This window comes from Parus major, chromosome 2, assembly GCF_001522545.3.
Source record: "Parus major isolate Abel chromosome 2, Parus_major1.1, whole genome shotgun sequence".
NCBI classification, from domain to species: domain Eukaryota; kingdom Metazoa; phylum Chordata; class Aves; order Passeriformes; family Paridae; genus Parus; species Parus major.
Genome location: NC_031769.1, coordinates 110,690,672 through 110,706,805, shown reverse-complemented (window position 1 = coordinate 110,706,805; position 16,134 = coordinate 110,690,672). Strand labels below are relative to the sequence as shown.

General features: G+C 35.1%; 1 protein-coding gene across 2 annotated transcripts in view; it reads right to left on the bottom strand.

The window, feature by feature from the left end:
- Positions 1-16,134, bottom strand: part of SNTG1 (syntrophin gamma 1) — a 318,531-nt gene that overhangs the window by 159,141 nt on the left and 143,256 nt on the right. For both annotated transcript variants that reach the window (XM_015619338.2, XM_033512256.1), the window contains exon 2: positions 668-722. In XM_015619338.2, coding sequence (XP_015474824.1) covers positions 668-694 — 27 coding nt within the window. In that variant the 5' untranslated portion in view covers positions 695-722. The remainder of the gene's footprint in view (positions 1-667; positions 723-16,134) is intronic.

Below are 16,134 nucleotides of genomic sequence, written 5' to 3'. Positions count from 1 at the left end.
TAAAACAATTGTTCATAGACAATCACTCAGTAAATAAGATGCCCTTGCTAATGTCTACAAATACATTTTATTTGCTTTCTTTAAGGCAAATTAGTATAAACACAGAAAGCACTTCCCTCATCTCTAGTGGAGGGAGACTGAAGTACTTTGCATTGACATTATGAAACTAATTCTAGGCAAAAATTACTCTCTTACCTCACTACATCTGAATGGAATTGCTTTTCATTTCGGTCATCTTCACAGCTTCCCTTCTCCCCACCCACCTCCCTCCCATACTTCTACATTTCCCCCTTGATTCTGCTGAGCAGCACCAAATTCCTGACTCCACTGATGTTTTTCTCCATGCACAGGCTTTCAGATATAAACAATTCAAGAAGAGCAAAGCTCACACAAAATGTAGCTGCCTGCACCTACATTGTGCCTAAAGAGGTAAATGGGAACAGAGGTGAGATCTAGTGATAAATACACTTGAGCAAATTCTTTCATCTTTTACTACAAAGTCCATCTGCCACCATGAACTGATCAGCTGAATGACATCGACTATATAATTCCTAAAACTTCAGGGGGAAATAAAAAAGGGGGGGAAAAGGTATCTTGCATATAAAAAAGATTAAGAATTCAGTGATTTTCATTCTACTACTGTTTGAAAAAAAAAATCTGATCCTACCTCTTCACAGGCGGTCCTGAAATCCATGTGCTATGACACAGCAAGTGATATTTGTCTAAAATGGAGAGAAAGATTTCATTAGAATGAAAAAGATATAGCAAAACATAAAAGTTATCTGTCTGAGAGAAGCAACTGCTCCTCTCTTTGCTAGGTCCAGTTATAGCCATTGGTTAAAAGGAAAAATGATCATAGTTGCAACAGGATTAGAAAGATGTTAGAAGTTGCTCCTGTTCTTATAAAGTACACAACCTGGTTTCATTGAATATAATCAAAGGAAGCTTGTGTTCCACCACTTCCTCCCTTTCACAGGACATTCAAACATATTTTTCTTATTGCAAGTGTAAATTTCTTTCTTTTTGTGTTTTCCAATTTTTGTTTCATAAGTAAGAGTATACTCAAAAGTAACAAAACCAGAGACAATTAAGTGTTGCTCTTCAGAACATTCTCCTCTCTTTTTAAAAAAACTTTTTTTTTTCTTTTCTTCCCGAATTAAAATCCATCACTCACCAGTATCTTTTGTCTCACATTTTATTAATGTACCTAATCTCTCCACAGAAGCTGCTGTCATTTAACAGTGTGCCTACTTTGCAGAAATATTTATGAGTTGAAAAACAAATGTTAGAAAAGTCAGGAGTACGAGTGAGTGCTGGCAAAATGTCACACTAAATCCTGTGATTATTACTTTGCCTGGCCTTTACTTAAAGTGTGTTCATTGCTGTGGACACTTATGCATTCATTTATTTATGTGGTAAAGCCACTGGGACAGGATGTTAGCAGAGGCTACTAAGTGTCCTGCTGCTGGGTCCGCAATAGAACCACTCATGCACCAGTCAGTAACATTTTCAGGAAACACAAAACACTCCTGGGCAAAACAGAAGTTTCATTCATTGTTATTTTGCGTTAATTATGTGTTTGCCATTATTTGTATAGGTATAGTACTTGATCAACACAAAATTTGCATCACTAGCCTAAGTTTAAAATAAAATTTAAAATTCCTCACATAGTGCAAAAATTTAAGTCATAATACTTACAATTAAACTTCTTAATAAGAATAAAATATTTTCATTAAGTGTCTTGATTTATTTTGCTGCCCTGAATGCAGTTTTATTGAACAGCACAGATATAAGGTTAATGTTCTCTATTTATTGAGCTCTGCCTGGTTCACAGCCTGTGCTCTAGACTAATTTCTAGCAGAGACAGCCTAGGTTGGCTAGGTTATAATTCAGAAATTTTAAAAAGGACCCATCAACATTCCTTCCTTATCAGCTTTACATGAGCACCAAGATCCAATAATGAACTGTAATTCTGCTATCAAAAGTGCTCATAAAATCAAGGTCACTATTACTGTTTCAAAGCTTTTCTCTCTGGTGGGTCAGTCATTGTGTTACAAAGTATGTTTCCTTGTAATCTTTATGAACTCTTTTATCAGCTGAGTAAACTGAAGTCAAAAAGAGACTACTCACCTTGGCCAAATATTCTGAGGACTTCTTAGCCTCCTGGAACTATAAGAGCATGCATCTTTGAAAAATAAACTGTAGTAATGAACAATGCTCTCCCTTCTTGGGCCCTGGTTATGGCAGGTCATTAATTCCTACCGCAGTCAAAGTTTATTCTTTTGTGTTATGTTCTGCCTTAATAAAAGCTCTGCAAAGTTTGGATTTGGGTAACTTTGGTTCCACAGTCAATGACAGTTCCACTTTCTTTCTGTTTTAGCACTTCTTTGATCTAAACCTTATCTAAACCTCTTCATTTCTATAACTTGGTATGACTCCATTTTTATTCTTTGTTTTTAGATATAATACATTTATTTACTTATTTCAGAAATACTTGTATTATCACAGGGAAAAAAAGAATTGTTACTAATAAAATATTGTCTAAAATATAAAGCTGAAGCTACATAATTCTCAACACAAAATAAAACTCCTTGCAGAGAGTTTATGCGTTTCTCAGGCAGGCAACATCTCAGTTACTAATCTTTGCAATACAGCTGCCACTGCTTCTGCTCCCCTCTATTTCCTACAGATTTTCATCTGCAGCTGCACAGAGAATGTAAGCCCATTATCAATGTTCTTTTTCTGACTATCAGCAATTTTATAACACTTGATATTTTACAAACAGCACACAGAAGGTTTGATTACAAAGTGCAGTACCCCATAAATCATCTCAGAAATGTCATTGTTTCCAGCATTTATACCCCAAATAAACACTCTAGATAATTAAATTACAGGAATACATATCATGCATCATACAGAAATGTTATATCTTATGATGGTAAAAGCCCCAATGATTGCTAATTGTATCCTCCTGTAATACATGAAAAAAGACAGAAAATATAAACCTAAGTAATTGCAAAATTAAAACATTTGTAAAATGATAAATTGTGAAACCCACTGCTTACAGATATCCGTGATAAGCTTCTTGCTAATCTCTGCAACCCCATCTCCAAACCACAGCCACTTTCACCTGAGCAACTTTCCAGCTCTCATAGGAGCTTCCTTCAGCCTATTTTTTTTCTTTTTTGCCCCTCCCCACCATTAGGCTGCTCTGGGACAAACTGTGCTTCAGAATGTGAGAAAGGAGCTGCCTGTGGCTTTGAATTCAGGAGGTGCAGAGGAAACAGCTCCAGGACAGAGCCTGGTTTGCAGAAAGCAGTGTGCCTTTCTCTAAAGGGGCTGGGAACCACTGCAATCAGAGATATGTAAACAAGCAAGCTTTGAAAAGTTACTTGCTGTCCTTTCAACTTGACTTGCAATCTGCATCTCCTCCAAAAATGAGTTATCAGACCTATTTAGTTCACCCCTGCTGATGCATGTAAAAGGAACAGTGTGTGACAGACAGGTTGAGAAGAGACTTTGACACCCCCTTGGCAGAAAAAGCAGTTATTCAATACTGAAGAAACATTTACCAAGCAGTATTTATTTTTATGGCGTTTGTGTTCTAAAGGGAAATCAATGGCTAAAGCATAATGGCAAAGATGAAGGCTATGGCAGCCCTCAGAGACAAAGCTTCATTTAGGATAATGCACTGAGCACTTGAGCTATGCTCTGATCTTCTTACAATAAATCAAGTCATATTCCAGTGGTATAATAGATGTAATTTCACAAAGTAATTCCATGACTGAATACTCCAGTATACAAGAATGAAATAAGATACCAAACAAAAAAAAAAATTATTGTGTGCACAAATCAAGAAGACACACTTTGTGAAGTGTAAGAAATACCACAAGCCAAATGAAATACTACTGATAATAGGAAACAATTCTCAGCATTACTGGTGCAAAGTAAGAATACAATACTGTATGCACAAACAAGTGTATGGAAAAACATTGCATTATCAACTGCAGTTTTATTTAGCATATGATGTCATTGCATACCTCTTGTATATGCCTTACTTGATGGAGAAAAATCACAAGAAATTCTTACTTTCTGAGAAATGTCTAAACTGCTAATGGGGAAAGAGACTACAACCATATTTCAAAGGCACAAATGACTGATCAGCAACTACTCATGATAATAGTTTACTACTAATGTTTGCCTGTTGAAATCCTTCTGCCTCCATTCTTGCCAAGATATTTTAGGCTCTACATTGTAAAAATGCCTGAAAAAAATCATACCTGTCATTTTTGTGTGTGTTAGGAAATTAAACATACATACATTTGTAACTCTGCAAAGCCCTTTTTTTTTAGGCAATAATTAAAACTAAATCCCAAATATTCTCTATTATATATAGGAAAGTAGATTTAGAAATTATTCTTACATATAGCATAGCTAGTATCTCATGTTCTACAGGGAATAATCATATTTCTGGAAAAAGAGAAACAATCCTTCAAAACCAAATTCCATGAATGTATATTCATTCCATCTAGCTTGCCACAAGGTGTTTGGTACTGGAAGAATAGTCAGAGGCATGCAGACACCACAGTAAATCAAAGGAGCAGTTGAGTAACTGCAGATTAATAAACCCTCATTCAGTTATTGCTTTCCAGCACATTTGAATTATATTTTGTTTGACCACTGAGTTACTTATGTTCAGTTAACATAATGATTTTTAGTAATTTACATATTGGATTCATTTGCTGAAAAATTTCTCAGCAAGTTGGCATCAGTCTCTAGATTCAAGCCTCATACCTCCTCACAAAGTTCAACACAGGAAGGGGAATCTGTATATCCATTGCACAGAATTACAGATTTAGTAAATCAGTGTAAGAAGAAGGAGGCTCACAAAGCTGGAGGACCCTAAGCTGTATGTACCTCAATCTACCTGAAAGGTGCAAGGACTGAGATGAACTTTGGAATCAGCAAACCTGTGCAGTTCTATGGCAGGGAGCAAAATAATTACCTGACAAAGCTTTTTAACAAAATGTCCAGCTCTTAGCAAAGTTCATGCTTCAAAAGAATTGAAGTTGGCAATTAGTAGCTAACATGTTTTTTAATATTTCATTCATTTTACGTTGGTTAAAACCAGTGTGGTATTTATCTGCCAGTCATAATTTATTATTTTAGTGGCAAGCCTATTTAATACACAAGCCAAATTAATGATTCACTCTATAAACAACAATTTTTCCATATTCAGTGATCCAGAAGGCAGTATTAACTGAGTGAATGCATCTTGTTTGTTTATTCAGTGCTGTTTGCATTAACAATTACTTAGTGTCCCCCAGAACAAACACCCACAAAATGACCTAACGAGTCACCCAGTCTGTTCTGGCTTGGCAAAAGAAAACTATTGCAAATGGCAAAAACAAAACAAAACCCCAAAATCCCCAAAAACAGAACAACACACAATCTTTCAGAAAGAAAAGCAGCATTAGAGGAGAATAATCTGAAAACAGTGATATTAAATGGCAATGGGCTGTTGCTGCATGTCTTTATGTGAAATGCATTATGGAAAACTGGAGCATGAAAGTTTGGCTCTGGGTCAAAGTCTGGAAGGCTGTTAGGCAAAAAAATAAATCTTTTGTCTGGTTTCTCACTTTTCCAGTGTTACCCTTTGGTGATTCAGTAGATGTGTCTAAATACAGTTATGTAGGTGATTTCAAAGAGGACAGTGAACATGTCAGAGCCCAAGCTTGTACTGAATGTCTCCTTATTCTTCAATACGCGGGAGGCTGCATGAACTGTGACATGATTTAGACAATTTCTCAGTTTTGCCTAAATAAAAGTGCCTTTTGTCAGAGATAAAAAGAAGTTCTTCTCTGACTACTTGGCACTGCAGTCTGGATTTTCCCTCCATTATATCTCAACACAAAATTTTCATATAGAAGACATACTGGCCCTCCTCTGCCAAGGCAATTGTTTCACACTCAAATGTAAATTTCATGCCTCTGGCATTATGCCTAATGCAAATAATTCAGTGAGACTTTCCACATTATAGTACATCTTTAGATTTAACTTAAGTTAAAAGAAACAAGCCAAAAACATTTTATCAGTGTCCTAAAGGAGGTTAGAAAATAAATTAATGTTTGTAAATACTTGAGAAGTACTTATCTGAGATTTTTAGATCCTCTATAAACACCTGACAAATATATTTATACCTGCATATATCAGGATGTGTCACGTCCAGAGTTAATAGTAGTTCTTAATGAAAAAATAATCATTCACTGAGAAATCTTTAAAATCTGTAAAACCTCCTTAAAAAAATCAAAATAATAATATGCAATGAATAATGAAAATTGAAACCAGATTAAATTAAGAAAGGACATGATATCAGACTTATTACAGATTATTGAATTGAAATAATGTGAATGTATTTTATGCCCCAGTTTACAAAAGCATAAAAAAGCACATATTTCCAATCCCATAACCAAACCAGTATTTGATTATGACCTTTCCTTATTTTGATGGGATTGAAATTAGCTGAATAAGGTCGACACATTTTCAGACTGTTTTATCATTAGGTTTTATGAAATGATTCCTACCATTGAAAAGAATATTCCTATTTCATATTCACAAAATCAAAAAACTGTCTGTTTTACATTACCAACCTATGTATCACAACATAATACATTTGTAATGGCACTAGACCTTATAGGTTCTTCCCACTGAGATGGCAACAGAAATTACAGCAGCCCACTAAAGTAAGTGCCATAATTCATCTTTCAGTGCATATTTTCATATTGTTATTTGGAGTTTGTTTTCTATTTAGAAATTGCCACCATCACAAATTTTGCAACTACAGTCAGTTTCTTTGCTGAAATAGAATTGGGCTATTAGGTGTAAGAAGGTTTGAGCAATATGACTGGAAGCTACCAGATGATAAAGAAGATGGGCACAGAGGCAGTTTAGGAACCTATAGAAGAAAACTGAGTCAGTGCAAGCTGGAAAAAACAGAAGAAACCAGGTACTTATTTTTGGTAAACAGCACTCCTGGCAGAGACACTGAATTCAAATGACTTCACTCTGGTATAAGAATCACCTAGGTTAAACACCAGAGAACAAAAAAAAACCTGGAGGTTGTAAGAGCAAGACCACAGATTTCCTATTTAAAGTGCATCCCTATTTAAGGGATCTCTGTGTTGCACTGTTGCTTAGACAAACTGCTCTTTACTGTGACAGATCATTGATCCTTGAATGCTGCTGATTTTCTCCACTACTGTTTTTTTCCTTCCGTTTTATAAAATATGAACTTACAGATTTCCCATAAATAATCAAGTCAATAACAACAACAACAAAAAAAATCGATTATTAGAAATATTTAAAGCAATGTGTTTAACTGACAATTTGAGGGATTTAGAATTAAGTCTGAACTGCAACTTAGCTTCTACTACCAGGTCCTGTAATCAACAGCAATATTCCTGTCTGAGAATTCCTATTACAACAAGCATGAATACAATTCCAGTGGTCACAAATAAAACCTATGCATTGGTTTTATCATCCCTGGGACAGGATAGCTACAACAGAGAGAAAGACCAAGGTTTACTGCAGTTGCTTCTAGTTTTGCCATATCTGAAAAGTCACTTATAAAGGCTACCAGTGAAAAAACCCACTTCCTCAGGTTAAGGTAAAAAACCCAAGCAAATAAACAAACAAACAAAAAAACCAAAAAACCCCTAAAACAAAACAAAACAAAAACCCCCAGTAACCTATTTCAAAGGGTTGCCAGCAAAGGAAGGAGGAATAATGCACTGCATGAACTAGGAAATTCTAGTTAATAGACATACCATGATCATTTTTTTATAGCCTTCACCACATTTCACTTTTATTTTTTATTTTTTTTTTGAGCAAATCTTTCTATATAGAAGAATTCAGTACTTATAGAAAACAAACACCAACAACTTGGCTCAAAATTAATCAACATAATTAGATCTTCCACTTGAGTTTTTGTATGATTGCAGCAAAAGCCTCTTTAACTACTCTGGAATCCAGAAAGCAGGCATTTGTAGCAACACTGTTGTAATATCATCAAGTCAAGTTTATTTACTGTCAAACTATTCCTGCAGTAGTACATTGTCAAAACGCATAAAAAGGGAATTTGAGGTATGCAAAATATGCCACATAGGAAAACACAGCACTGAAAGCACTGTCTAGTTAAAGTTAAGTAGCCAGTGAGAAATACTTTACAGCTAATTAGAAAATATCCCTGTGAGAGCAGCACCCCTCACAGAAAATCCTTTTTTATGGAAGTGATTTGAAATGGGATTGTGAAATGGTCATCCCATTTAGCTGTCCATACATCCCTATCCTGCAGGGTGTTAATCCTGCTACAAGGCTATCACAGTAAGTCAGAAAAAAACACCAACGACTGTGTGCACCACTTTTAGAAGCAGAGTTTGATTCAGACAAACAATGGCTAGTGGTAAACTGTGCTGATCCAAGAACACTGAGTTGCCACACCATGAAACCTGTGCAGGGCACACATGGGTGGATAGCTGTAAGTAGTTCCCCTTTTTAATGGGTCACATTGTGGGAATTACTCATTTTAGTTAACACATTTTCTATATAATTTTATATATAATTTTAACTACTGTTCAGATTTTAATTCATTCTTGAGCTCACTGAAAGCAAAGATGACGAGCATTGAAAATCAGAAGGATTTTTCTTTGTAAAATCCTAGACACATTCATGATGCAAGGTAATTGTAATAAAGGTGGGACTAATATCACTAGTTTCTTCTATGATTGTCTTTCACATCCCACTAAACGTAGATGAAAAAAATATAATGAGAATGTGAACTATACAGTCAAGCAGACTTGAAGATGTTGAAGTCATGATGAAAAGGTTTTACCACAAGTGAAAAGAATGGGGAAGGGAATCTAAAACTTTGTAGGTCAGCAAAAAGGAGTTAGGGTACATCAAAGTGAGGAAGTTTTTGCTTCCTTGGGAACACTGAGGGTTGAGGAAGAAGAAGAAAACAACCTTCAACACAGTGAATGTGAAGGTTTGTGAAGCCACCATAGAAAACTTGATTCTAGGGAAATGCCAGACCCAAAATCAGACCCAAATCCCACAGGCGTGGTAGTATTACGCCAGTTGTTCTTCATAGAATTAAGCAATTCTAATTAAGAATTAAGCAAAAGTAATTAAGCAATGCCAGCAAATTCATTGTTCTTGTTCTTAAGCTGCTAGTACAGACTCTTCTATGGATTTAGTCCATGACAAGTAATACTCTCCAAAACAACAGGCTACATGACTCAGAAATTAGTAAAAGGGTGACTTTTAATAGTTTTCTCACAGCCACTCTACTGCATAGGAAAAGACAGTTAAAAACCATGGATGTAGGTTGCTTTATACAATTACCTCAATGCCAGAAGGCAGTTTCATTGATAATGATAAACATGACCTAGGAACTTCATAATTTTGGAAACTCACAAGAAAGTGGCAGAACGTAACTAGCTCAAATGACAGCTCTGAAGTGTCTACCCCTGAGCGTATCAGAAGATGCCTCATTATAGGTTACTTTTTACGTGAACTTTTTTTAAAAGTGGGTTCCAGTGGAAAATTTAGATTGTGAATGTGTAACTGAAACTGAGTCGTACTGCATACGCAATGATGACTTAAATTTTTATACCTTTATTTAATTCAAGTATTTTTCAATGTTTAACCTATGTGAAAGACTTTAAGCATAAGTCTTGAAATCAAAAGGGACTGAAATTTCAAAAATTCCAATTATATCACCAAAATTCACCAGTGTAGTACACGAATATCTATATTGGTGCACTAAACAGTACCAAAGGACTTCTCCACTTCAGTCACTAAAGCAAAGCAGGAGTTTTGCTCTTCCTTTTTACTTTCCAAGCCTTTCAGACAAGAGACTAGGGGAGAGGACAGACTTCAGGTCACAGTTTCTTTGTTAACTTTAAAATCTATTTCAGGGAATGGAAAGGTTATAGTTTAAAGACTCCATCCCCTCATCCTGTAGGGAACTAGTGGAAGCTATAGGGTTCTTTTTCAGTATACATCTTACCCCAAAGTAATGGAAGTAGGAACAAAATTTGAGAGAGAGTGAGACTTCATTAATAAAAGTAACACAGCAACACAGTGCCAGTCCAACAAGACTGATGAAAGAGGAAAAAGTATTTAACAGGAGGAGAAAAACATGATAGAAGAGGAAAGAGATAGTTAATAAGAAAACCAAAGAAAGAAAAAATGTGAGAGGTGTAAATGGAAACATATTTTAAAACTAATTTCATTTCCTCATTACATACATTTATTTGCTAAGATAATTTTATTTTACTTTTTTTCATCAATAGTATTCCATATGCTAATTATGACTGGTAAGCTGAAGTAAAGTACTTTAGGCATATGGAAGAACCTAACTTCTTTACATATTGTTTTCTTTTCTCCCTCTTTCCTTCCTCCTAGCAGACTTAGGTAAAAAAAGATAGAAACTGGAAAAAGAGAAGTATATGTAAATCTTAGGAATAAGCTGGCAATAAGTAACAATATCAAGGAAAGAGGGTCAGAGATGCATTAAGAAATAATTCCCTGCATTTTCAGTCACATGGCTATGCTAACTGGGCTTTATTTTAGAAATCTTTACACAAGATTACCAGAACTATCAAAGTTCATTGCTTGTGACATGCCTACTGAAAACAAATTACTTCAATGCAGTTTTGGGTACCATCTAAATCACAATTGCTTATAAGCATCCTTTATCATTTTAGAAATATTAAAGTGAAAGACAGATATGTAAAGAGAACAAGCTCCGTACAGAAGTCCAGTGACACACTAAATTAAGAGAAATTTGGTCAATGTTAGCATAAGACACTGAAGCAGGAAATGAATATGGGTGTTGTGGGGCTGTAAGGCATGTTTGAGGAGCTGAGATTTGGCAAACCTGTCACAAAGGAATGATTAAGGCAGGAAGTTCAGCTAAATTAAGATCATGCAGTAGAACAAAATACTATTTTTAGAATCTGTTGACGACCACATAGCCCAGGGAAGAGACTAGCCTCTTGCTTTCAGGGTAAGTGACAGCAATGCCACCAGGGTAAACTACAAGGACATACTGAGAGTAAAGGCAGACAAGTTAAATCTGAGACATATACATGACAATGAGAAATGATGGCTTAGCACTTGTTCTGTAAACTTAATTTCAAGGACTCTGCTACTCAGAGAACCCAAAAGGTATCTTCTTTTGCTAATTAACAAGTACACCCAAGTAAAAAGTGATCTTAAGAAATCCTGGTATTGTGCAGCTTTATCTGAGTTTGAAATTTTATCAGGGAAAAGAAATTGTCAAGTATAATATAGTGACTTGAGAAGGAATCTTTTTTGATGGTTCTAACTTCAAAAGTGTTTTCTAATGCTTGCCTGTGATACTTGATCATATTTTTAATTCTTCATAAAGCATAGCTGACTGATCCCGATTTTAAAGTAGGTGAAAACTAGAATGCTAAAGAAGATATTAGAGAGTGTTTCACTCTTTGGGAAATGTTTCACTTTTGAAAATTAAGATTTTGTGTGTGTGTGTGTTGCTGATATTACCTCTCCTAGCAACAGCACAACTTCCAGGTTGTTGCATTTCCTCATGGTTTTACAGCCATCAAACCCTGCCTAAAAAAATGGTTTTCTCCATGTTCTCATGTGTAATCTTCCTGCTGTTAAAACTAGTCAGGTTCTTTTTTTATTATTTTTCTTCTGAATACTAAGTGCCTTCTGTAAAAATAGTAGCATTTTCAAGAAGCAGTTTTAACAATCATTAAAAGTGAACCTATAAAATATCATGAGAGTCTGACACTACTGCTGTGAGAACTTGTAACCTACCACTTGAACATGAGCATGATTTGGGAAAGATGATAAGAAGTGACAATTAGTAAATATCCATCAACATTCACAGTTATTTTAGATTCTTACAATGTGGTGGAAGAAAATGAAAAAAGTTTTTACATCTGTAAAAATCATTGGAGAAAAAGCTTTCATGATTACTTTTTAATAATACAAAAGAAAAAAAACATCATCCTTAAGACATGAAGTCTCATGGTCTCTCTCTCCTATTTTAAAGAGACTGTCTTAGGGGAAAACCAAGTGATAAACAATCTGCTGCCACAATTGTGGCATCATGTTTGAGAATACAGTATGTGCCACCTTCTTAATCTTGGTGTACATAAACTTCTTGTAGAACAGTGCTTCCTTCACTTTCAAAAACAAACCCCTCACTATGTAATGGGGTCATGAACCTGATCATGCTCATCCCTGCAGGGATTGGCCTGCACAAAGTCTGAGACAGCCAAGAACCCAAGCTTTTTCCTTTACAGACCATCATTTAAATTCAGCTTAAAACAATTTAAGGAGGAAGGGAAACATCTCTGTAGTTTTGAACATACTTCAACATTATCTAGCGAAACCCCCTGAACAGCCTATAAAAAACTGCCTATCTAGATTTCTTTTTAAGGAATAAATCTTGTAATCCCAATTTATATGATCTGGGATCTAAAGAATATATTTCTTTTAAATTTCCCATTTACTAGGCCGGGCATTTCCCTTTCTGGATTCTCCCTCCATTCCCAATGCACCTGTCTGGTTATGGCAAAGTGAGGTCATATGAACACACATATGAACATCTTATTTGAAGAAGGGTTCATCAAAGGATTGAGAATACTGTTTGACAATTACTACATCCTGCTACTGAACCCATCCATTAATATGAAACACAATATCTAGAAAATTTTCTTCAACACATTATTTATCATATACATAAATGGAAGTGCTTCTTAACCACTTGTGAACCGACTAGTCCTGCTCAAGGTTTGAGAGTAGTGTCATGTATGAGATTTTTAAAGAGGACCCTAGCACAGCAGTGAACCTTTCAAAAATGGTTTAAGATCTGCTAATCAAATAACTTTCTTAAGAACAGGGCAGGAAGATAAAGCTTGCATTTTCAGACCTTCCTCAACAGAAGAGAAACAGAGTTTATGTGTTCTCTTAAGTCTCCAGATTACATTCAGCTAAACAATACTCCTGTTTAAGTGGGATGAAGACAATGTTTGTGCCCTGGTTTTGTGGCATCTTTCTCTATGGGCATGAATAATAATGTAAAAAAAAATAAAAAATAAAAAATACCCCGATAGTGGTATAGTATTAGTGTACACAGTAGATTTCCATGTTTGGCCAAAGAACTATCCCATCATTATAAAGTCCAAATAACAGGCTAAAATTTCCAGACAGAGGTCCAACATCATGGGATTTTTTTCAGTCTCTTTCAGTGTATTTGACAACATTCAGCTGCCTTAGGAATTATTTTTTCCCTGGACTAGTTGCCTGTAAAAGTTCAAGATACCAACCCTAAAGGAGCCACTGCAAAAACACGTTACACTGTCCAACTTATCAAATCACCTTCACTTCCTGTGCATATCTCCCACCACTCCATCTAGAAGCCTACTCTGATATGGCTTTGGAACATTTTTGCCCATTTCCTGGGGAAGCAAGTGTGTTCACCCAACACCACTTCTGCACAACAATAAGTCAGTTTGTGGTTAAACAAAAACATAGGAGGAATATAAGTAACTTCTATTCTCAGAGGTTTTTAAATGTAAAATACCTCCTTGTGCTTTCAAGACAAGAATTCAGCAAAGATCCCTTCCCCTTCCCCTTCCCCTTCCCCTTCCCTTTCCCCTTCCCCTTCCCCTTCCCCTTCCCCCCTCTTAGAAATTCTCATTTTTACAGTTAGGAAGAAATTTCTACCTTGCTGAACTGAGGCTTCATATCTACTAAGTCTGAAGGTGAATTTTCTTATTCCTATGTGTAAAAAATTATGATGCTAGAATTATTTTGGGATTATCTAACTTCCAGAAGTAACAGATTCAGTGAGGCTCCTTGAATTTATGGTAATAGCTGATTTGCATTTTTGAACATATAATAAAAAAAGCAATGTTACCTATGCATAATATAAAGATATCAGATGGCATCTTTGTAGAATAACAATAAACCTTTGAAATTTAAGTAATCTGAAATAGTCCACATGAACAGCATCAAATTATTATTTGATAATAATAATACACTGACATACACTTATAATCATTACTTAGAAGTCTCATGGAGGAAACTTTAATATTTACAGTCTGCATAGTATAACTCAGTTTGTCCTGAACCACACTGATACAAAAAAAACTTTTAAAAAATTGTATTTCAGAACCTAAAATTTAACTTTAAAAAAATTTTTCATCTAGAGACTACTTCCTATACATTCCTTTCTTCTGTTCCTGTTTTGTAGCCTTATTTTACCCTTTATTTTAAGGCTTATGGATGACAGAAAAAAAAATAAAAGGTGACTTTCAGGTCAGAGATACTTTACGAGCCTCTACTGCTGGGGTGAGATTATTTGCAGTGACTGCAGGAATTTTCAGTCGTTGGTAAAAGACCACATGCTTCAAAACTGTAATTCCTTTGGACTTCATTGAAGTTTATCATGTGGCATCTCCTTTATGACCTCCTTTGCTTAGCTTCCATTTTCAGTAGAAGCCATTCAAAAAAACCCCAAAAACCTACACAACAAGAACAAAAATTCAACGTACTTCTTGAATTACTTTTTCATCCAATATATGTGGACCACAACAAAGCAACAACTAATCTCTATGTTAGGTGAAAATTAACTGCATTTTCTATGTGATGTTTGACTTTTCAGTTCACTGGGGGAAAGTCATGAATTTCACTAAATTGCATAGAGCTGAGATTACCAAGAAGTTGATAATTAATAATAAATACATATCTGCACTCATTTATCATTTTCACTTCTAATCTTTTGCTTGTGACGTCTTACCATCTCCACAACCCCATTATTATCCTTATTAGTATTTTTAATTTTTTATGTCTCACGCCTTATCTTTTTACAAATTATATTAGGCCTTGGTTTTAATTTATGCCGGAGTTCCTCCCAAACTCAATTTCCATCTATTTATATTTGAAAGTTATGTAAGAAAGCTGGAAGTAGCATACTTGGTAAGGCTCAACAGCATCCATTCTTAGGTTACAGTATTGGAAATTTCTTAATGTATGTACACAAATATTAAAAAATTTGGACTGAAAGAATTTGTTATATGACTAGCTTCAAATCCCATAGCTTTCTCCTTTCTAAATTCTAAATATGAGGTATCACATTTATCATCTTTATGAAAATTGCAGGTCATGTAATTAGTATTCCAAAAGACCTGCCTGAACATTTTTTCTTCTTCCTCTTAATATTTCAGATAAAATAATCATTTTCTAACAAAAGGTAGTTCAAAACAAGAAAACAAAATGACACTAGAATAATACAGTATAGCCTCTTTCCCAAACCCTAGAGAAAGAAAAAATATTGACTATGTTAATTTATGTACTTACAGAGTGATGCAAGCTAATTTGGACTAAATATACGTGGGAAGAATTTTGAAAACTTCCCTGTAAAATGCTGAAAAGTTCTTCTACAGAAAAGGGGGAAACTCCACAAAAGTTTAAGTGATACATCATAATCTGCTTTGTATCATGGAAAAGAAGATGTTTCTCTATATGCAGCTCATTTGATGGATGTGTCCAGGATGAAACCTATTGCTCATTAATTTTTTTATTTAATATGATGTAATTTCCTTAATTAATGCACACTTGCCATATATTAGTGCTATTTGAATTTAAGTAATTCTCCAAATTAATTTTCTACAATCTTTTTTTTTAAAAAAGAATGCATGTAATTCTCAGAAGCTGACCTCCTACTCTCACAAAGCATGCAGAAAGCTGACTGTGATTCAAAAAATGCAACACGTTTGAGAAATTGCTCTCATGCTTTTTAAGTCAGAAACACACTGATGCTTCAACCCCACTATACTCTGTGTTCTGCAATCCCACAGGTAGTTCCATTCAGAGACACTGTTTTAAAACATAGAACAAAGGATCTCAGAAATGTGTCCTACTTTGAGATTAAAATTCAGAGGGCCATTAAATTAAAGCATTGACTAATACTCCTTCTTTTTCTCTTCACTGCCTCTCCTTTCACATTTCATGAAACCATGTCAGGACTAGCCTGCTGAAGCAGAATTAGAATTCCTGGGAGAAGATCTG